The sequence below is a fragment of the Sinocyclocheilus grahami genome, unplaced genomic scaffold (assembly GCF_001515645.1).
Source record: "Sinocyclocheilus grahami isolate Dianchi unplaced genomic scaffold, SAMN03320097.WGS_v1.1 scaffold599.1, whole genome shotgun sequence".
Lineage (NCBI taxonomy): Eukaryota > Metazoa > Chordata > Actinopteri > Cypriniformes > Cyprinidae > Sinocyclocheilus > Sinocyclocheilus grahami.
Window position 1 is genome coordinate 838,985 of NW_015505778.1, and position 23,253 is coordinate 862,237.

The following is a 23,253-nucleotide window of genomic DNA, read 5'->3' on the forward strand; positions in this document are numbered from 1 at the left end:
TCATACTTTTAGACAGCAAGAAGTTTGTTTGGTGCATTCAAAAGACGGACAGAAATAAACACAGACAGAAAGAGTGCCAGGAGGTAAGAAAACAGGAAGAACCAGTCAGAGACAAACACTGCGATGTGGTTTGAGAGGAATGACAAGTTCTCTCAAAAATATGCATCCATGCTTTTATAGCTGGTCCGTGATTCTAGGAACCGCTGTTTGTGTTAAGCTCCATTAGCACAAACATACTATTTTAGAATAAATTCAGCAAACACACATTTTAGTGTTGTCTGCACAGTAAATATTGTTGCTTTTATCAATGCTTTGGGTAAAAGCATCTGCTAAATCACTACATGTACATGCATTATGTATGAGACATTTATTTTGAAGAATTATAATATTTTAAAAAGTTAATCAAATGAGGAATATGAATCACTTTTGCTTCTAGATCAGAGGAAAGCTTCAGCATTCATCACTGCAAAAAGCAATCCGCCTGTCAATCCGTGTCAAGACTTTTGCTTAGGTGCCACTGCCTCTAGTGGCTAAACAGGAGATAAGAAAGACAAAAAGTCATGTGGGATTTTCCTTCAACAGGTGATATATTCAACTTGTCATAAAAATATCAGGAAAAACAGCATTGCTAAAAAAAAAAAAGAAAAAACTCAAGAAGAAAAATGTTCTCGCTCCTATTTCAGTTTCCATATAAGACCTTCATATGCAAACCAGAGACATTCATTAAACCAGGACGCTAATATATAAAAAAAGTTCATCCTTTGTATCATCCACAGAGATGAATGTCAGCAATTCAGTTTCTTTGCACATAACTGATTTAGTGACAAACATTAATAATTCACATTGGCTTGTAATAGTTCCATTTTTGGCACAATCAATTTGAGTGATGAAGGATGCTACTATGAAACACGAAAATAAAGGCACAGTATTGTACAAAAATGACCTGTTAAAGGAGGTTGTAAGTGTTGGTACATTTCAGAATTTTAATAACCATCCTCTTATTAAATGCATACGATTCCTGCATATACGACAATTAATATGCAAACTCGCAATGCTTCATTTAAAACTTGGCACGTGACATTCAGATGTAAAAATAGTACTATAAAAACAAGAGTTATAAGATCCTTGGCATTTAAGTGCCTTAAGTTTCATAAATACGACTTCCTTGGCTTGACAATCAATAATGACTACGCAAAAAAAAATTAATTAAGAGAACTAAGACTTATGATTCTGAACACTAACCTGCAGAATAACCATTGCAGAAAAGTGTTTGTTTGGCATTATTGACATTTCATGAAAGAACATACACGGGAGTGCTGATGTGAGTAAATATGTACATATGAATGTGTAAATAAGTGCACTTAAAGTTGAGTTTCAGATGAGTCCAATTAAACGCTTAGTGTGATCAAATGCTTCCAGTTCTGAGAAAATAACTTTTAGATTTGAGTATTATGGCAATATAGTACTAACCCTGGATTTCGAGCTTGGTAGCATGACCGTTTTCTTAGAAACCTGTTTTTAACTAACAGCTAACTCAGTCGTCCAAGTCCCTCTCCATATACTTTTGTATGCGAACGCAGCGTGGACAGACCGGACACTTCGCCTTACAGGAGGAATGAAACACCGTCTTGCAGACGTTACACCTGAGAGACAGAAAACACACATCATCCTCTTGATATTTATCATAATACTGTGCTGCATGTGACTGAATCACATAACTCAATCAGCAATCAGAAACAAATGGTCTAGAGTGAAAGGGGATGTGTGGGGTTTTATGTTTGATGTCTAATGTGTGTTATATAGTAGTACCTGGTGGTGCTGTCAAACTGAAAAGGGAAGATGATGTTGTCGGTGTTGCAGATCTGACATATAAAGCCCCTTTGGGTGCAAAGGTCACAGTTGAGCACGTGCTTGGACCCAAACTGAATCAGAGACCGCAGGTAAGATTCGTAGTGCTCGTCTGCTATCTGTGTGCAAAAATCATAAGTCTGATCACTTAAGAGCACTCTTTTCTTCAACAAGGGTTAGGGGTTTGATCAAATGAGAGATGTGCGATATTCCTATTCTTCATATTCTGTGCAGTGCACCCTCTCAAAAAGGGTACAGAAGTTGTCACTAGTTTTGTACCTTTTCAAAAGGTACACATTACATACTAATATGTATCTATAAGGTACCAATATGCACCCTTTAAGGTACTGCCCCAGTGACTACTTTTGTACCTTTTTTTCCTGAGAGTGCGGTTTGTTCACACCAGTGACAGAAATGAACTTTATGTGGCACTTTTTTTGTTGTTGAAAAAACTAAATATGAAACTAAAAGCACCAGTAGGTGGCGGCAAATGAGTTGAGTGAATCATTCATAAGATTCATTCAAATGGCTGATTCATTTGGTCACTGAATCATTCATTAAACATTCAAAATGTGGATTCATTGTAACAAAGCACTGCTATGGGTTACTAGCTTGCTTGAAGACGCAAAACCGTTCTGCTGTACTTTCATTTGGAAATTTCGTTGACAATATAAAGCAAAAAAATTAATATTGACAACACTGTGTCTAAAATGTAACTCAAAATGTTACCTATTGTTTATTGAACTGTTTTATACAATCAATAGGAGATCTGCAATCATGCTCATATTAGGCAAAATTCGTTAAATCAATAATTATGATATTTTCATAGATAATACGTATCGCACACCCCTAGTTCAAATTCTAAACAAGAAACAGCAACCAATACCTGCTGCAAGTCCAATACACTGTATAGATCACTGTTATCCAGTAAGTATGTCCGCTGCTGAAGTCTGGAAATAAAATACAGATTACTTATATGTTGCAATCATCTGTTAAAGACTTGATGATGTCCCAATTACATGCATCTAACACACACACACAGGTTTGTTTTTATGGTTTATGGGGACTCTCCATAGGCGTAATGGTTTTTATACTGTACAGACCGTATATTCTATTGCCCTACACCAACCCTACCCCTAAACCTACCCCTCACAGGAGACTTTCTGCTATTTCAGATTTTCAATACACTCCATTCTGTGTGATTTATAAGTGTTTTGAAAAGTGGGGACATGGGGTAATGTCCTGAAAAGTCACCTTCTCCTTGTAATACCTATAGACACAGACACAGACACAGACACAGACACAGACACAGACACAGACACAGACACAGACACAGACACAGACACAGACACAGACACAGACACAGACACAGACACAGACACAGACACAGACACAGACACAGACACAGACACAGACACAGACACAGACACAGACACAGACACAGACACAGACACAGACACAGACACAGACACAGACACAGACACAGACACAGACACAGACCTGGGTTGGATTTGTTTGCTTATGTCACTGCGGCAGATGAGGATGTAATCTCCAAGGAAACGAAGCTTCTGTCTCAGGCTCTGCACTTCAGTCATGATGTTAGTGTGATCAAACAGGTCAGGATTCAAAAGGTCCAGCCTCAGGAGCGGCTCGTGCTCAATCTGTGTCAGCAACTTAAAGGCTTGTTTGGAGACCTGAACACACAGACAAGCACACACAGCTGAATGACATAAACACATTTAAACAATTCAGAAATTTGGGTTTGGAAAGATTTTGCACTTATGTGATGAAAAATACAGTAAAAACTGTAATATTATTACAATTTAAAATAACTGTTTTCTATTTGAATGGATTTTAAAATGTAATTTATTCCTGTGAATTTTTAGCATCATTCCTCCAGTCTTCAGTGTCACATGATCTTCAGAAATCATTCTAATATGCTGATTTACTGCTCAAGAAACATTTCTTATTATTATCAATGTTCAAGACATTTGAGCTGCTTGTTTTTGTGGAAACTGGAAAAAGAACAGCATTCAATTGAAATTTTTGTAACATTATCAATGTCTTAGCTGTCACTTTTGATCAATTTAATGCACCTTGCTGAATAAAAGTAAGGTAGTTGTTATGTTTATGTATGGGGTCGGATTAAGGGATCTAAAATATGATCTTGCAGAGCAAGGTATTAATATATGTACTTTATAAGTACTAACAAACAGCCAATATGATATGTGTGACCCAGGACCACAAAACCAGTCAAAAGGGTCAATTTTTTTAAATTGAGATTTATACATCATCTGAATAAATAAGCTTTCCATTGATGCGTGGTTTGTTAAGATAGGACAATATTTGGCTGAGATACAATTATTTGAAAATCTGGAATCTGAGGGTACAAAAAAATCTTCATATTGAGAAAATCGCCTTTAAAGTTGTCCAAATGAAGTTCGTAGCAATGCATATTACTAATCAAAAATGAAGTTAATATATTTACGGTAGGAAATTTACAAAATATCTTCATGGAACATGATCTTTACTTAATATCCTAATGATTTTTGGCATAAAAGAAAAATCTATAATTTTGACCCATGCAATGTATTTTTGGCTATTGCTACAAATATACCCCAGCGACTTAACACTGCTTTTGTGCTCCAGGCTCACATATATGTTAATAAGAAACTAGTTAATAGTGAGAACTGGTCCTTAAAATAAAGTGTGACCACACACACACACACACACACACACAATTATAGTATTAAGATAATACTTTAATGAATATATCAGCACAACAGGTAATGAATTTTATCAAGTGACAGCTCTACTCTTTAGAATTTATTTTTTTAAAGAATACGTAACTGATTTGTATTTATATATAAAATTATGACAATAAAAACAAGTTTTAAAAAAATAAAAAAAAAACTTCAAGCATTAAATGAAGTAAAATGGAAAGTGAATACCACTTACATTAATTTTAGTCCATAAATAAAATAAAGTGAATTCAGCAGAGCTCACCTCGTGCATTGTTAGGTCCCAGTTGTGCAGCATGCGGGAGGGGATGATGATTGCGTCTCCCTGATGGCAGCTCTCACAGTAGTACTGACCTGAGAACTCACAGAGTCTGGCTCTCCCCAGAGACATACCGATCTGACGAGAGCAACCTGCGTACACATTTACAACGGCTTCTACTTAGTGCCAGAGAGCACGGGTACAGAGAAAAACACTTACACACGGACACAAGACCACAGCACTTCCTCAGTCTCACAAACGCAGGCATGCAAAGGAAATAAACATGTGGCTGATGCCTCGCTTCTGGGGCCGATGCAAAGTGAAGATAAGACAATTCCAGTTTAGAACACAAATACATAGTTTCTGTCAAATATTTATATAGTAGGTAAAAAATTGATGATTCAAGAAAATGTCAGTAGTGGTGTAACCATCAAGCAAAAGCACATTTTTTCCCATACATTTTAACTTAATGATTTACAAAAAAATAAAAATACATAAAAGTAAGCAATGATTAAAGAAACATGTTTAAATAATTGTTTACTCATTATTATCATATTAATTATTATTAGTTATTTATATTTAATTATTATTGACATTTGAAAACCTAAAGAAACCTTGTCATATCATAAAAGATTGAAATATCTGATTCATACACTACAGTTGAAAAGATTTTACTTTAAAAAAAAGAAAAAGAAAAAAAAGAATGCTTTCATTCAGCAAGGAGGCATTAAATTGATAAAAACGTGACCGTAAAGACATTTAGAATGTTATCAAGGATTTATATTTCAAATAAATGCTCTACTTTTGTATAACTTTCAATTCATCAAAAAATCTAGCCTGAAAAAAAAAATGTCACGTATCCACAAAAAATTAAGCTAATTAAAAAAAAATTAAAAATGTTTTTAACATTGATGATAATATGAAAGTTTTCTTGAGCACCAAATCAGCATTTTAGAATGATTTCTGCTTTTTTATTTTAATAAAAAAAAATCATAGAAATACTAATGATTAATACAACTGCTGAACTGTTTTTAATAAATAATAATAATAAATATAGATTATATCATCACTAAATAAAGTTGAACAGTTACACCCCTTTGACACTTTTTTTTACCGAAAATATCTCCACTGCTGAATTCAAATGAATTCAGATATTGAAAACAAGAGCTTATTAAAAGTCATTGTCTATATGTTGTTATGTCTATATCATTGTCTAAATTTAATTTGAAATAACTTACAGATCTATACAAAAAATACCATGCCAACATCTCGTACCTGCACATTTGTAGTTTTGTGCATCTAGTCCTCTTTCATTTGGGACAGTAGACAAGTGACACAGCAACACCCCATCTCCCTTCAGTCTGTGTTGGACCAGTTTGTGTATCTTCCCCGCGTAACCACCGGGGGGCGATGAGACGCCCTGAAGCGCTCCATCATCCTCCGTCTCCAGATACGAGTCGAGCGCTCCTCTGATCAGACTCCTCCATCCTCGCGCTTCCTCTCCGCTCTCCGCCCTCAACGTCAGAGTGTCCTGCGCAGTCAGAACCTTAAAAAACGCAGGACTTCCTAAAGAAACATCAGGAACCACATCCCTGATGCTCCCAATGGAGTATGAGAAGAGGGGCGTCTTGGAGTCCCCTTGGACCCGGTACCCCCTGAGAGCCTCCAAGGAGAGAGAAAGTAAAACAGACCGCCAACCCTTCTCCTCAAAGTTCTGATAGACCACCGCTTCCTTTATGGCATCTGGCTCTGGGTCCTTATGACGGATCCAATCTAACTGTGGAGGATCTGGAAGTTCTGAGATGGTGTGTTCGGGGCTTGAGGGTGTCGGTGAGGGGACGTCCTGGTCGTTGGACGTGTGTAGCACCTCCCACTGTTCGTCTCTCATTGTGGGCCGTAGTTTGCTGATGGCCTCCACGATGCGATCCACCCAGTCCTCTGCCTCTCCTTGAGACGGCGCGCGCAGGTAGATTCTTTTGCCGGGGAAGGAGAGCCGGAATCGGCCCTCGTTACTGGAGGACAGGTGGACATCTTCGCAGCGCAGCAGGGACAGGTTTTCATAGCAGATGCGCTCCTCTGCATTGATGTAAAGCCGCAGTTCAAATGGAGAGAGCTCGCAGTAATAATCCCGCCACATGCCCACCGCACTGCGGCGCTCCAGCTGACCCAGCTTCAGCAGACCCCTGAACGGGTTAGGAAGACCTGAAAGAGAGAAAGTGAAAGACCATGTTTTACACACATCCAACAGCTCTACTCTTCATCAAACATTTGTGTTTTTAATCAAATTGCTGTATTATAAACTTGAGGTTGAGTGTATGAGTATAAAAAAAAAAAAGCAAAAAAAATTATACATTACAAAGGATTGAAATAATGTATGTATGTATATATATATGCACATTACATGTATATTTTAATTTACATTACTGACCTAAAAATTAGAGTTATGAGAGTCTGGTTACAGTTTTTTTTTATTAATTAATGATAAATACAACTGCTTAGTTTTTTTTTTTTTTTTTAAATACAAAAATACAATAAAATAAAACTACAAAAAAAAAAAAGTTTGAAAAACGTCCCATTGTCCATTCAATGGGGAACTAGGGTTATTGTTAATTAAAAATAAAATTATATATGTGTTTTTATTTATTTACTGAAAATAATCCTGATTCCCAGTTGACTTCCATTGTAGTAAAAACAACAACTAAATCGGAATAAATTAAACCCAATAAATAAATATTAATAAATACTATATTTAAAAATAAATATTTTTTTACATACCATATTTAAAAAATAATAATAAAAAACTAAAGACTAGCTAAAAACTAAACTACACCCAATAAAAACAAAACCACAAAATTATCTTCAGCTGAAATGAAAGAGAAAACAAAATATAAAAATTAATCTAATTCAAAATATTAACACAAACTATAATAGTATATCAATGATACAAAAATGACATGCTGCTCAGAAAGCCATACAGGTTTGGAATTATCATTTTTTGGTGAACCATCCTTTTTTTTTAAAGAACAAACAAGGTTAAGCATTGAAGGTTTAAAAGCAGTAATGTTAAAATCATATTTTAAGCATACAAAATATTGTATTAAACCGTAAAGTTGTCCAAATTGCTGTTTAATGTTCTAGGCAGACAAACTTGTTCTTCTGTGGTAACCAACATCAAATGCCACAGATGCTGTAGATAGAGCTTAGGCTGTACTGAACCCGGAACATTTCGGTAATAAGTGAGAAAGCAGTGAAAACAGTAAAGAAACTAAGCGGGACAGAGATGGTAAAGTTATCATCTTATAAACGTTTGCCGTCTACAGGCTTCTGACTGCAGATGACTTTCATTCTGAGCAACCTTATGAAAGTGCCCGAGGCCTTCTTCAGTTTGAGATGGAACTCTCTGGTTAAAATCCCAATCATACTTGGGATCAAACCTCAAAGCTCAGTGCATGGGACAACACTTAAGACACTTTCAACCACTGAAAGCCTTTTTATAGCTATGAAAATTAAATCTAGCAGTTAAGTACTGTGTGTGAAACCAAGCAAAGGGAAGTATAAACCTGTCTGCTAGATTTTTAAGGACATTGTTCTGCAAGAAGGAAGTTGTTAAAAATACAGAAAAATTGAATCACAGTTAACACATTAAAGCCAATAAAAATTGACTGACCACTACATTTCCACTACTTTGCAGCTCAGGGCTTGGTGAGTAAAGTCTTCCAGCAGTTACTAACCAAGAATCAGACCTAAGGAAATTCCTGTCTAGTGTCCATCTTACCGTTGTGTCTCCGGTGCACTACACTAGGTGGTGGCTGGACGGTGTCTGGTTCAGAGGTAGGCATCACCTGTCCGTTCATCTGCGCAATGTCAATGACTGCATACGCTTCAGAACTGCCCATTTCTTCTGGCTTGTAGAAGTCATCCTCTGATATCCAAGATGTGGATTTCTGAGACACAAAAAGGTGCGTTTGAGCAGATTCCAAGATGCTAGAGACTGTTAGGCCCATTGTACATGTGCTGAGCATCCCTCCTCAGTGCCAAATAGGGCTGAGTAATGATACCGACTTCAATTTGAGAGATATATATATATATATATATATATATATATATATATATATATATATATATATATATATATATATATATATATATATATATTTGTGTTACCTGACCTTGATGACGTGTATCTTCAGCACAGTTTGCAGTGCAGGCTGCAATATTAACAATATTACCCTTTTTTGTCTCTTATGCACATTTGACAGTAGCTATTAGGACCTTGAGTAAGGATGCAGATGTAACTTTATGTTCATTATCAAAAACAGTAACATCTGTAAAAATTGTAATAACCACATTTTTATATGGTTAAGTGTAATTATTCTGAGTGTTTGAGTTTTATTAAAATTAACTATGGGTCTTCCATAGTAGCATACATTTAGACCATGACAATCACAGTTTAAACCACAATACCGTGGTAAAAATGTAGCTATATGGTTTCTATGTATTTATATGAAAAACAGTAGTCTAAATACATTAAGTATAAATGCACAAACGCTACAGCTTAACTGTAATTATATTCCATTACTCCTTTAATACATTTAATACATCCCACATTTCTGCCATGGTGCAGTTAGTGTTACTACAGTAAATCCATGGTAAATGATGGAAATGTACAGAAAGATCGATCTTGGGATTTAAAAAAAATTTCGTTATCGGTTCATCCAAATGATTAATCTATATTATTAACACAGTATGTGTGCGAATGTATTCCAAATAGTTTTGTGATTGAATCACTAATATTATCGATATATTTTGAAATACCAATATCAAAATTCATTTTGGTGGACCAATTAAATAAAGCTATGAAGTGATCTATATGCCTAAGAATATGAATATGAATCCCTGAAAACACTCACGCAGGAGGAATACAGAGAGTCTGAGGAGGTTTTCCTGCTGGCGGTACTTGCGGAGCATCTGTATGCAGCATGTTGGGATTGCTCCACTGAACTAGAGGCGGTAGAGGTCTCTGGAGGAAGAGCGTCAGGGTCAGAGGTCTTCTCGGTCCAAGTATCAACAGATGGGTCTCTGTTCACTTTCTCCTGCTCACTTTCTGGAGTCTCAATGACGGTTTTACCTAGAGTCTCAGATTCTTCCGTTGTCCCTTCTTCCGTCTCCTGTATCATCTCAGCTGACATCTTTTCTGAGCTTGCTTTAGATTGCTCTGAGATGTGTGCATCTGATTGGTGTGTGTCCTGTGCAGCTGTTGGAGATGCGTCAGGCATGTGCGTGTTGTTATTAACGGCTTGTGCTGCAGAGTCTGAAGCTGGTATGAACACATCAAAGTCCTCCTTCAAGTCCTGAGTAGAGGAACTGTTCTCTCTGAAAACAAACAAGCATGACTTCAGATTACAACATTTCTGCTAACAAAAATGAGTTAATCAAGTAATTTTGTTTTCACATTTACTTGCGGAAACTTTGTCCTAACTAGAAGTGTCGCAACAAGCTTTTCAAGCATGGAGGCAAGTTTCTGAGCTCAGTGAAAGAAGCCTCAAAACCACAAACCACAGCCAAGAACATACTTGATGTTTATTACAGCTGAATAAAAGGATTTTGAGTGGTAAATAAAATACAAAAGCATACTGACAGCAATTCTTGGACAGCATAATAGAACATTAGGTTGCCATCTAATTTTTTTTACTTTTTGATGCCACAGACCCCCAAATATGATGATTCAGGACCCCTTAAAATATAGAGGCAACGTTATACAGTATACTATAGTTTGAGTTCAGAAAGACTTTGTTTTTTTTTGTTTTTTAAGAAAATACTACTTTTATTTCTCAATGATGCATTAAGTTGATCAAAAGGGACAGTAAAGTCATTTATTATGTCACAAAAGATTTATATTTCAAATAAATGCTGTTATTCTTGCTGTTTCTATTCATCAAAGAAACCTAAAAACATGCATCGTGGTTTCCACAAAAAAATATGAAGCAGCACAACTGTTTTCAACATTAATAATAAGAAGAAATGTTTTTGACCATATTGGAATGATACTGGAGACATTTTAAAATATATTAAAATTACATTTTTATGTCTAAATGCCACTTACATTGCGCAAAATAAAACTATTATAAATATGTACTTTCTATTAAGTACATTTTTTATCCACCATAACTGTATTGTTAGAGGTTTAAATCTGAAGACAAATACAGAAATAAAAATTGTGTATAATAATATTAATAACATTAAGATTTGTAAACAGAAAAAAATAGTAATAAGGTCAAATTTGGTATTTTTTATTATTATTTTTGTTTAATTTATTTTATAAATGATATATTGTTGTTTACGTTTAAACTATTTGTGGCCCCCATTTTGAAAACCCCTAGTGGATGTCAACCTGAATCAGTGTCATTATACAGGACCTTTAGTTTTTTTTACTCACCAACAAATCAATATTGAAAATTCATGGTTCTGCACAAACCTAATTGATTTATCACTTGACACATTGCGTAGAGTCATAAGACTTTAACAGAACAGGCTTTTACTCACTCTGTAGCCGTGATCTTCTGTTGTGCGTTTTGGCTGATCTCCGTGTCACAACTCCAGTGTTCCTTCTCTGGACTTCTGAGCTCCTGACCCTGCAGCAGACTATCAGAGCTCAGACTGGAGGAGAGCTGTGACGATCCGGACGTATCCAGACTCAGGTTTGACGATGTCAGCGGAGTGTTCGGCTCACAGCCCTCGCTCTGCTCTTTCCTCGGCTCCCTCTGGAGCACCTCCTGAGCCCAATCTGAGCCTCCAGATCCTCCGGATGACTGGGAGACCGTATCCCAAGACTCCTTGCGCTTGGGGCCTACAAGGTGCTCGTCGGCAGGCGTTGGGGGACAAAGACCCGCAAGAACCAGCGGTGTGTTGGTCCACTCATTCAGCACAGCTGATTTATAAGAGAGCTGGAAGGTCATCGAGGACAAACCCTGCAGGAGGGTGAGGAGAACCTCACGGTCCTCCGGGTCCAGCAAAAGAGCCCCGGACTGGTAGTAGGAGCTCAAGTTGGACCGTTCGCGAAACAGCGAAGCCAGGTAACACTCCAGAAGCCCATCATTTAGCGCCAGGCGAACCCATGCTCTGCAGCGCCCAATATCTGAGTTTATGAAGCTTAGACGTTCCAGTTCTTGAACGACATCCCTACAGCATCAAAAGAGTTGCGGGTGACCATTAAAGGGTTAGTTCAACCAAAAAATGAAACATCATGGTTTCAAATATTACATACTCATGCATTCATGTATCAATGCCTATCAAATATGATAAACTGAAGCTCAAATGTGCTTGTCTGATGCTCAAGAACCAATGACATTTGTTCTCTTTCTTCAAGTATGTTTGATCTTACATTTACCATGTTTAATGTGCATTGATCAATGTGAATTAAAGCTTATTTAAAAAGTTAATTAGTGTAAAGTGAAGTAAAGTGAATTAAATGTGACCCTGGAGCACAAAAGCAGTCTTAAGTCGCTGGGGTATATTTGTAGCAATAGCCAAACATACATTGTAGTGGTCAAAATTATAGATTTTTCTTTTATGCCAAAAATCGTTAGGATATTAAGTAAAGATCATGTTCCAAGAAGATATTTTGTAAATTTCCTATTGTAAATATATCAAAACTTAATTTTTGATTAGTAATATGCATTGCTAAGAACTTCATTTGGACAACTTTAAAGGCGATTTTCTCAATATTTGGATTTTTTTGCACCCTCAGATTCCAGATTTTCAAATAGTTGTATCATAACAAACCATACATCAATTTTGAAAAATTTACACTTAAGACTGGTTTTGTGATCCAGGATCACATATTATATTTTATATATGAATTATAGCTTATAACTTATAGATTGTGTCTCTTGGATTAAACCATAACTATGGATAACTTCCACAATGTCTTCATTCATTTTTTTAAAGCATCAAAGTTTTGGTTGCATGGACTTTCATTACTAATATCTTTTGTGTTTCGACACTTTTATCGATATAATCACATTTTTTTCCATTTTCACAATACTGCCAGTACTACAATCAATATTTTATTTACTTCTTTATTTATGTGTGCATCATTCAAATAATTGTTCAGTGAGGAAGAAGTTTGCCTAAATAAGTGCAAACTTTCACAAATATTGGAATTTCTCAGTGCAGTCGTTTCTACAAGGCAAAGAGAAGTGAATCACACAAGTATGTCTTTATGTATATAAAAAGTCAAAATATGAAACCATGTCTTTATCAGCTGACTTCCTTCTCCTTCACTCTACACTCAATACAAAGCCTAAAAACTGTCCTGTTGAGTTTAACTTCACAAGAAATGTGAGTCAGGAGGCCTCAAAGAGCTGAGTGTCACTTGACTATGCCCATAGATTGAGGAGCCGATTACTAAACCATATGATTCATCTAATCCTACAGGCTTGTCACAATCCTCACAGAGACTCCCTGACATGTCTCTTTCTGTTTCCAAACAGGTGACAGGTTGCTCATTTGGAAATACTTCTGAGGTTAAAATGATTTTGAAGCATGAACCAACATCAGTTGACTCGGTTAGTAACCAAACCAAATGTTTTCGGAAAGAGTGGATGTATATTATAATCACATAAGGCTCATGAATGACACTTGTTCCCACTGTTATTCTATGCATCCAAGATTCAAGGGAACAGTAACATTATGTGACATGATTAGCTGAAAGGCAGAAGTTGGTTGTTGGGGGCTAGCTGTATTACATGAGTGTTCAAATGTTTGGGGTCAGTAGGATTTTTAAAAATGTTTTAAAAAGAAGTCTCTTATGTTCAACAAGGTTGCATTTATTTGATCAAAAATACAGTAAAACAGTAAAACTGTGGAATACATTTTTACAATTTAAAATAATTGTTTCTATTGAATAAGTGTAATTTATTTCTGTGATGCAAAGCTGTATTTTCAGCATCAGTATTATTAACAGTTATTAAGATTATTAACAGTGTTTATTTGGGGGGGGGAACCAACATACTGACCCCAAACTTTTGAATAGTAGTGTATATTTTAAGATTAAATATAAAGTATTTCTTTATATTCTCTTTATATAACCTTTCAAATACAAATATTAAAATTTAAAAAAGTAATTTTACATGGCTGGCTAAATTTTTTGGTGGGGTGAATTTAATCATTTGTTTTTAAGTGTTTATAATGGTTGCCGTGTCCCTTAAAGGGGTCATGAACTGAGAAATCAAATTTCTGTGCTTTTGCATATGAGAGACGCAGGAGAAATAAAGCGTGCTTTTCATAGCTAGGCTAATAAAACGTAATTTTGTGGGGAAAACATGGAAAAAGTTTGTCCTTTTTATGCTATTATTTATTAGCTATATTTATTTGCTTATTCAATATGTATTTGGGTTTTGGTTCTTCTGCTGTTTTCCAGATTATAAATCACATTTTTTTATATCATCTGAAACATGCTGCGATTTATATTCCAAAGCAACTTATATAAAGCAATCGACGTCAAGTGCAAAGCGCGCACATTTGGATTGTTGCATTTCCCACACACCACTAGTTTCTGTTTCGCTTTAAATAAATTTGTTTAGGCTTGGCATTTATAATAAATATTGTTTATAGTGAACGAGACTATAATTTCTGGTTGTGTTATACTTGTATTTTGTCTTCCTTCTCTTCTGAATGCTACTAAATGTAAAGGATTTGTTGTGGAGTGAGGGGAACAAAAATACATGTTCATAATGTTTGTACAATATACATTATACATATATATCAATCGACTTATATATGCTCATTAAAAAACACAAGTTAGAGATGGTACAAGTACACACACAGTACAGTAGTAACTACATGTCAATTTATAGATAGATATATATATATATATATATATATCTCAAACTGCTTCATTTGTCATGCATATGTGGTCCTCGAATCAAAAAGTTTGCCCACCCGTTCTAACCTATGACCCACCTGTGGGTGACGTTCTTCAATAGGCTCCAGAAGACGGGCTGAGGAAGGGCTCCTCGTGACCCTCCTTTGCGCGCGTGACTTCCATCAAATCGAATGAACTTGCTCTTGATTCCATGGATGAAGACCGCCTCCAAAGCACAACACAGCAGGTTAGCCTCCAGGTCCTCACTGGTGACCGCCGTGTCTGTGGTGATGTAACGCTTCTGCAGGACTTTTAGGGTCCGTGCGATCTTTTCCTTGATCCACTGAGGAGAACAGAGAGGTTAATATTGCTCTGTTATGCATCTGTTTTTTCCTGGACTAGATGTTAAAACAAAATAGCCAGGAGGGAAATACCAGGAAACACATGAAATCTATAGTTATCGATTTAATGATAAGAGGCTTTTTTGACCCAGTCAAAATCAATAATAAAAATGAAGGGTCTGTAATTTGCATTGATTTGCATCACCGGTGTAAGATCAGGTTACTGGAACCATTGTGACATCTAGGTCAGCAGACCAAATCATGAAAAGCTTTTGCTACAACAAAACAAAGATGTGGAGTAAGCATTGCGCAGCCTCTTGAGGATCTAAGACAAGAGGGTAGAACGGACATGTGAATATGAGCCATATCTACAGACAGACTGTCACCTGATATCAGCTGACTGACTACTACATATGAGCCAAAGCACTGACAGTCAAAACTGTGGAAACTCAACATAGCACCTTTGAGTCAAATGACATGAAAATAGTAGTCATGTTTCTGAGAGGAATGAAGCCACGATTACTAGAAAACTAGTTTGCCTTTAAGAGTCGGTCATAATAAGCACTTAGTCATGACGACTAGATGTATGAGGAAATTCTGGCTCAGATCAGATCTTGTTGCAAGTGTATAAACAGCAAAACACATACAAAATCTATCTGTATCTACCGCTTTAAAAAGACGATTTAGTTCTGAAACAATTACTTTCTATGTGTCAATATTAATATACAAAAACAGCTATTTCATATTCTGGGTTGCTGAAATTAAAAACTTGAAAGATCCCTTTTATATCCTATTTTAGATCCCTTTGTAAGACACCATCAAGTGTACAAATGTGGGTTCATATGCGATCATTTGTGGTGATCATACACACAAAACTTTAAATAAAAAAAACTTACCAATTTAGTATTATTATTTTAGTTGGAAAGGTATGCATCCTGAAAATGATATGAAGATTTGAATTTATATGTATTTTAAATTTTTTCATGAGTTTGAATGCTTGACTATACTTCAAGTAAATCATTGATTTATTAGATAAATTACTAATTATATCATTTTTATTTGTAAGCCATTGTGTTTCTATTTCTAAGCCATCATCATACATCATGTTTGGAAAATTGATGAGTTGTGTGCTTCTTCTGAAATTGATTTTTATATATTTATTTTTGTTAATTTGTTTTTATTTGATTAATTTTGGAAGATAAAAAAAAGTGTGTGTATGTATGTACGTATATGTATTAGGGCTGCACGATTATGACAAAAATCATAATTGTCGATTATTCCCTTGAAATTGTAATTGCGATTATTAATTACGATTATCATGATGATGTTTATACCATTGTTTGATGCAACTGCATGCCGTATTTTTATATGAAAATAAACAAGCTGAAAACACTAACTGAAAAACCTTTAGTGCTTTTCTATAGTATTAAAAGGGTCATATGATGCTATTTTAAAGATCATTATTTTGTGTATTTGGTGTAACAGAATATGTTGACATGCAAAAAACAAAATTTTTTTCAAATACTGTACATTATTGTAGGTCCTCTATGCCCCGCCTCTCTCAAACGCGTCGTTTTCAACAAAGCCCCTCCTTTGACAAGCGCAGTCTGCTCTGATTGGCCAGCTGACCCAGTGCATTGTGATTGGCCGAACACCGCAAGCACACGTCGGAAATGTAACGCCCCTTACCATAATCGCGAGTGCCAACTTTCAAAGTAAATATCAAGACAGTTAATAATGTCGTTAGTTTTACCATCAGTTCAAGCCCGAAAGGGCTGAACGTCCATAAAATGCGTTGCACAAATTCGAACATCTGGGTTGTGCTGTTCTGTTGTAAATAAATCTTAACCAATGATTCCTAATTGCATCTACTTCCAGCATGCTAAATAAAGTGCTTTTGCTTTCGCACTGAAACACACAGCGTCTCCCTGACATGGCTGCATCAACCTTACTGCTGTTCCTGAAACCTCGCCTTCTTTCTTTGCGTGCACATTTGGGCGGCATTATGCTAATATTTCCACATAGTGAGGTAGACATGTGGGGGCGTGTTAGAACTGGGGGTTTTAGGAGGGCGTGGTTGACTCTTAACTTTTATAAAGAATATCTCTTTGGATTTGAGACTTTAGTCTTTGCAACTTTACAGATCTTCTTTACGCACCAAGAGCTTGTAACACTCCAAAGAGAAAGGAAAACTTGAAATCGCATCATATGACCCCTTTAAGCTTCAAATGTCAACTATACATCGGATTGGTTTCTTCTTTAAATTATAAAAAAAGTAAAAATATGAATGCTATTATAATGTTATACTAAAACTAAAATTAAAACAATGGAAAAACCCTTGCGATAACATGTAGAAAGAAAAAAACGCATCTTAAGCACGCAGAATAACATAAGTGGACTTTGAACGATTAATTGCCGCTTTGAACGATTACGTAATTTTTGCATCCATAATTGTAATCGCGATTAGAAATTCGATTAATTGTGCAGCCCAAATACGTATATTTTGTATGATAAAAAGGCCAAGAATATGTATAAGAATATATGTTTACATATATTTATATTTATACATGTTAGTGTGTATATTTTTGTATATGTTGCATTGCTGGTGTTAGTTTTGTTATCGAAACTTGTTTGAAATTCAGAGCTAACAAAACAGTTGCTCAGGTGAATATAAAGCACAAAAAATTTATCTAATATCCGTCAGAACATTGAGACTGTCCATTAAGCCTGGCAGTGTTAATATAGCTGTTGAATTTGAACAGTTTTGTTAAATCCCTCATCTTGCTTTAGCTATGCATTTCTGTATGTGAACTGAATACAAAGTACTACTGAACTGCGGTTAATAGCAAAGGTCTAAGGCAAATAAAGAGGAAATGCTTATCTCTTGAGCAGACACTTCTCTCATGAAGGCAATACTTGCCTGGTTTCCATTCTGTGTGCGGTCTGACTTCTACAAGACAACACGCAAACTGTAGCTTCTTATAAACTTGTTTTAATAAACTGTATTAGAGCAGATAGAAATGGTGCTTACATGCAAATGACATGAGCTGTGATAAAAGAAAGCATTTTAACATTTATCAAATGACATGCATCATCTTTTTTCAGCACCTGGGAATCCAGGTTCCCACAAATTGCATTACCTCTACCAAGAACCTGCTCAACGGGTTTCAAGAGATAAGACAGGTTTCCTATCAAGGACCTTGTAATGTCCACAATTCAAATAATCTTCAAAAAGATGAGGAAGTTACAAACCTGTTTTCCATCTTTTGCCTCTGGGCCGCTCTCAGGTGTTTGGGTGGCCAACATGGCTCCTCTAGCTTCAATTAGTCCCACTTCACACACTGCAAAACACACACAGACAAACAACTATAGGGGAGATTGTAACTTTTTTTTTTTGTCCGTCACACGTAGTCAGTGTGACCCAAACTTTATAATATTCCCATTATGCGTTCATCTAAAAATGTATGTGGTTTCAAAATGTTATCGGAGTAAATCTAAATATTTGATTCTGAATCTGAGTAAATGAATGGTAGAAAGAGTTGTTGTTACAACCTACCACACCATCACATGGGATGTAACACAAAAAATGTAGCCTATATATATATTTGTACATATTGGTAACATTTTCACCAGAAGCAAACATAGAAATACATTAAACTCTAAAAACATGTATGTGTTAGTCACTCTTTTATTTTGTGCCATATTTGCGAATTCAGTAACAGTACAATGGAAAGTGTTACAACCCTCTGTGTTCGCTCAGCTATTATGTTTTTTTTAACATGTGGATGAAACACTTTATGTATACTTTTTATATTAAACATAACAATCTTCCGATTTAAATGACACCAGCTCTGCATTCTCAGCTCATTTATGATACTGATTTCACCTGAAGATCATTTTTAAGTTGTTAAACTGATGGCGTTATGACTCCCTAAACATGTTTATATAATCTTATAATAAAAGAGGTTAGATGCTAGCTTATAAAACACAATGAAGAGAAGAAGATTAGTATGTTTAATATACTGGCAGTCTTTGTTAGGTAGCAAATAGTGGAAGTGATACACACATCCCTGGCAGTTTCCTCGCGTCAATGAAGAACAAATGTATGCCGACATGTTCGTTTTACTTCAAAATGCATCCTGAGTCAATGAAGACGGGTCACCCTTGTGAAAAAGAAGTGCACTTAATTGTATTGAATGTGCACTTGTAGTGTACTTCAAATCTGTTCTAACAGATAATATAGTATTGAGGAAATAAAAGGCCACTTAAGTGTACTTAAAGACAAGTGTACTTAACTTGTTTCTTAAAACACTTAAGTACACTTCTAAAAAGTGCCCTTTGTAATGTTTAAAAGTTAAACAAATTAAAAGTTTTACTTTAAAGTACATTTTAAATCATTATGTTTTAATAATCGTTTGTCGGGATTTAAAGAATTACACGTTTTTTTTATGTGATGACTAACACACTAAGGTTTTTTTTTTAATGTTACGTGTAGTGCGTTATAAAATATTACACGTTTCAATAGAAATTACATTCAAGCACATTTTAGTTGACCATAAATGCCTGTCTGTACACTTAAAGCATATTTCAAAGACAACATATGTAATTATAAATTTACATATATAGATATACTTATTAAACTCTTAAGTTGAACTGCTTTGATATGCATATAAACTATAATATATTTTGGTCAAGTTGCAAATAACATGCTGTTAAATGTCAGAAAACGTTACATTCAGTTCGTACTTAAGTAAACTTTATTAAAGTATATTAAGTACATTTTTAAGTATGCTAAAGTGTGCTTCTTTTAAAAAAGATAAGCGTTTTTGCTGTAAAACAGTTTGTCCCGGGTTGGAGGCATCTAACCCTCTTTAAAATATTTGACCTTTGTGTTATAACAGCTAAATTAGCAAATGTTAATTAACAACACATGGGCTGTTGTATCATGCTAAACTCAGCCTAAATGTGCTACGATTTAAAAGTGAATCCACATTGTTCTTAAAGGGGGCGTCTTCCTCTATCTTTACCTTTTTTAACATTTGTTTAGCCCACGGTATTACAGATTATTTGTGTAATAATCGTAATATAACACTTGATGTGCATTCGGTGATGAAACGATGGTGTGTCGTCACAGCTTGCTTTGTTACGTCACTCGCTTTCGATTTCACTCTCTCAGGAATTTCTTTACTGTAAGAGTCAGAGTCTGTCCTCTCGTCTTCTTTAAACCATCGAACGTAAATACATGTATAAACAAAGAAACAAACAAATAATAATAATACCCCCAGAAATGACTGAAATGAAGTAATAAACAAAATATGCACGTTAAAACGATATATATATTTGCAAGATAGCCTACACGATTGCTTGTTTGACAACATGTTTTACTTAACAATTTATTTATTTGAAGGCAACTTTTTATTAACTCTATTTTTACATTTTATTTTTCTCTATTTTACTATTTGGCCTTGAGGTGTTGACTCTGTATTTATTCTATTATAATGCATTTCTGTTTGTTATTTTTGTTTTGTACATATAGCCTAATGAGAGCTCACTGTAGGAGAATTCCAGGCTAGCACACATTCCCACACTAACACAAAAGCGCTTGCGTAACTGTGGTTTACCTATACATCGCTCAGGTGTGCGCTGCTTACAACTGGAAAGTGAAAAGGGTGCAATCCCCGAAATGCGCGCATATAAACAGAATGGAGGAGACGAGACGAGATCATACACCAGCAAAGAACAAGCAGAGATCCAGCATTAAAACATTCTCATCAGCTCATCAGACTTCTGTAGACACTCAGCACGACAGAATGGACCTTGGTTTGGTGCAGCTCTGCCTCCTCCTTCTCTCAGCGTGCGGCTTCAGCTCTGTGCTCAGCTGCAGATGGATAAAACACAAGTTTCAGCACCACCATGGAGTCTCTTTGGATCTGATCAGAAAGATGGTGAGTTTTACAGGCTTTCTAAACTTCCATGGAATATATCTAAGTTTTATTGGAATTATTATTATTATTATTATTAATTAATTGAGAGACTAAGTGGAATATTTGTACTTAAGTTTTTTATTAAATACACTGTAAAAAAAATCCGTAAAATTTACGGTAAAAAACCGGCAGCTGTGGTTACCGGAATTTTACCGTAAAAAATACGGTAGCAACGTTTTACGTTTTTAACTAAATTTACAGTTAAATACCGTAATTTAATTTGATATAATGTTAATATACCAACCTATTGAAGTACTGAAATCTGTTTTGTACCTTTGTAATACACTGATAACCACTAAATGCAGTTGGTGATGAGAAAGTCACGCGATGAACCAAAGCCCATCACAAGCAGCTTTTAAATAATAACATATATAGAAGGTGCACACAGTGTCATTCACACAAACACTAAACACCATCATAGTAACTCACATGAAACTGAAATGATGCAATAAACATTCATTTAACAACATTAGGTGTAACACACAACCCTAATATACAAAACTGATAAGAAAAAACTAAGAAGAAACATAGTTATTTCAACAAAAAAACATAACATTTTTAATGTAACGCAGGGAATTCTGGGAATGTCAATTTACAGTTATTCATTGTAAATTATACGGTAATTTTCACTTCCAAAAATGGTATGCTACCGTAAAATTGATGTCCAATACATGTAATGTCCAGTACAGTTTTTCACCGTATATAGTAGGGGAATTTACCGTTAACCATTTAACAGGCTTTTACTGTAGCATTTTTACAGTCTTTTACCGTTAAATTCACGGTCATTTTTTACAGTGTATATATATATATGTCATGTTAATTGCAAAAATGCTAACGTTTATCAACCCTATATATTTGCATGAATTTCTAAGGTCTATAAATTATCAACATGATCAAAACATTGCTGAAAAACATGTTGTACACTATTTACTACATGCCTTCTGTAGTCTACTCTACACTCTAAAAAATGCTGGGTTAAATACAACCCAGTGCTGGGTAAAATAGGGACAAACCCAGCAATTGGGTTGTTTTGACCCAGCGGTTGGGTTACTACCCAGAAGGATGGGTTAAACATTTAACCCAACCGCTGGGTCAAAACTACTGGGTTTGTCCCTATTTTACCCAGCACTGGGTTGTATTCAACCCAGCATTTTTTAGAGTGTATAATTGTAAAAATGTCCACCTTCAGGTTGTGGTTTTTGTTTCTTTTTGCTTTGAAATCTTTACTGATTTTACTGAAGTTTTATATCGTTAGTAATATTTCAAGATGAACATTTTCCTGGACTGAAGCAACTTAAATTTACTTGGTTATCCAGATATCAATGTTAAAATATTAATATCAAATATGATCATCAGGTTTTTGAGGAACATTTATTTATTCATCTCTCAATCATCATTGTATTGAATTTTGAAACTACTAGACTTTCATAATAAAGCTAAGCATTTACAGTAAATATAATCTTAATAAGACATATTATTGGGAGATATAGAGTGATAACTGATATACTTTCTCTTATAAATTCATATAATATAAATATAGATTTAACCAAAAAATGTCAACTATAACCACATGCAGTTGCAATAGCTAACCGTTCTGTTCAAAATGATCTCTTCATTAAATCTGTTTCGGAATATTTCATAGGGTGAGAAAATCCATAATGACCATGAGGATGTCAACCCTATCCCATATGAACTAATCAATAACCACAGAAGAGCAGAGGTTAGTCTAAATTACTATTATTATTATTTTTAAAAGACACAATAATCTGTGCTGTTGATTATGAATCTATATTCATATATAAGTATATACATATTTTTTGTTCTTCTCAGCCTGAGAAACAGATCCTGTTCGTCATTCAGGCTCTGATGGAGATCACTGTCCTCTTTGAGGATGCCGCCGTCCCCTGGGATGCTAAAAAACGGGAAGATTTCTTAAATGTCATGCATGAGGAGATTGATGGACTGCGCTCATGTGTAAGTACACTGTAAATATACACACACACACACACACACACACACACACACACACACACACACACACAAACACACTCACGCACACACAAACACACACACACACGCGTGCACACACACACACGCATACACTCACACACACACACACACACATACACACACACACACACTCACATTCGCGCACACGCACACACACACACACACACACACAAACAAACACACACACACACACTCACACACGCAC

The 23,253-nt window shown here is 35.4% G+C and overlaps 2 protein-coding genes across 2 annotated transcripts in view; one reads left to right on the plus strand and one right to left on the minus strand.

Annotated features, from left to right (window-relative positions):
* Positions 1-577: 577 nt before the first annotated feature.
* plekhm1 (pleckstrin homology domain containing, family M (with RUN domain) member 1) lies at positions 578-18,390 on the minus strand. The gene is made up of 11 exons (XM_016240758.1): positions 18,307-18,390; positions 14,812-15,056; positions 11,392-12,027; positions 9,759-10,221; positions 8,624-8,792; positions 6,124-7,050; positions 4,855-5,000; positions 3,349-3,542; positions 2,735-2,798; positions 1,810-1,967; positions 578-1,643 (listed from the first exon to the last, which is right to left on the minus strand). The coding sequence occupies exons 1-11, from the start codon at positions 18,358-18,360 to the stop codon at positions 1,535-1,537; spliced, it is 3,165 nt and encodes a 1,054-aa protein (XP_016096244.1). The 5' UTR covers positions 18,361-18,390; the 3' UTR covers positions 578-1,534.
* Positions 18,391-20,776: 2,386 nt separating this feature from the next.
* The window catches only part of ifnphi4 (interferon phi 4), a 3,212-nt gene continuing 735 nt past the window's right edge, over positions 20,777-23,253 (plus strand). The window contains exons 1-3 of the mRNA XM_016240733.1: positions 20,777-20,999; positions 22,681-22,758; positions 22,869-23,012. Coding sequence (XP_016096219.1) covers positions 20,865-20,999; positions 22,681-22,758; positions 22,869-23,012 — 357 coding nt within the window. The 5' untranslated portion in view covers positions 20,777-20,864. The remainder of the gene's footprint in view (positions 21,000-22,680; positions 22,759-22,868; positions 23,013-23,253) is intronic.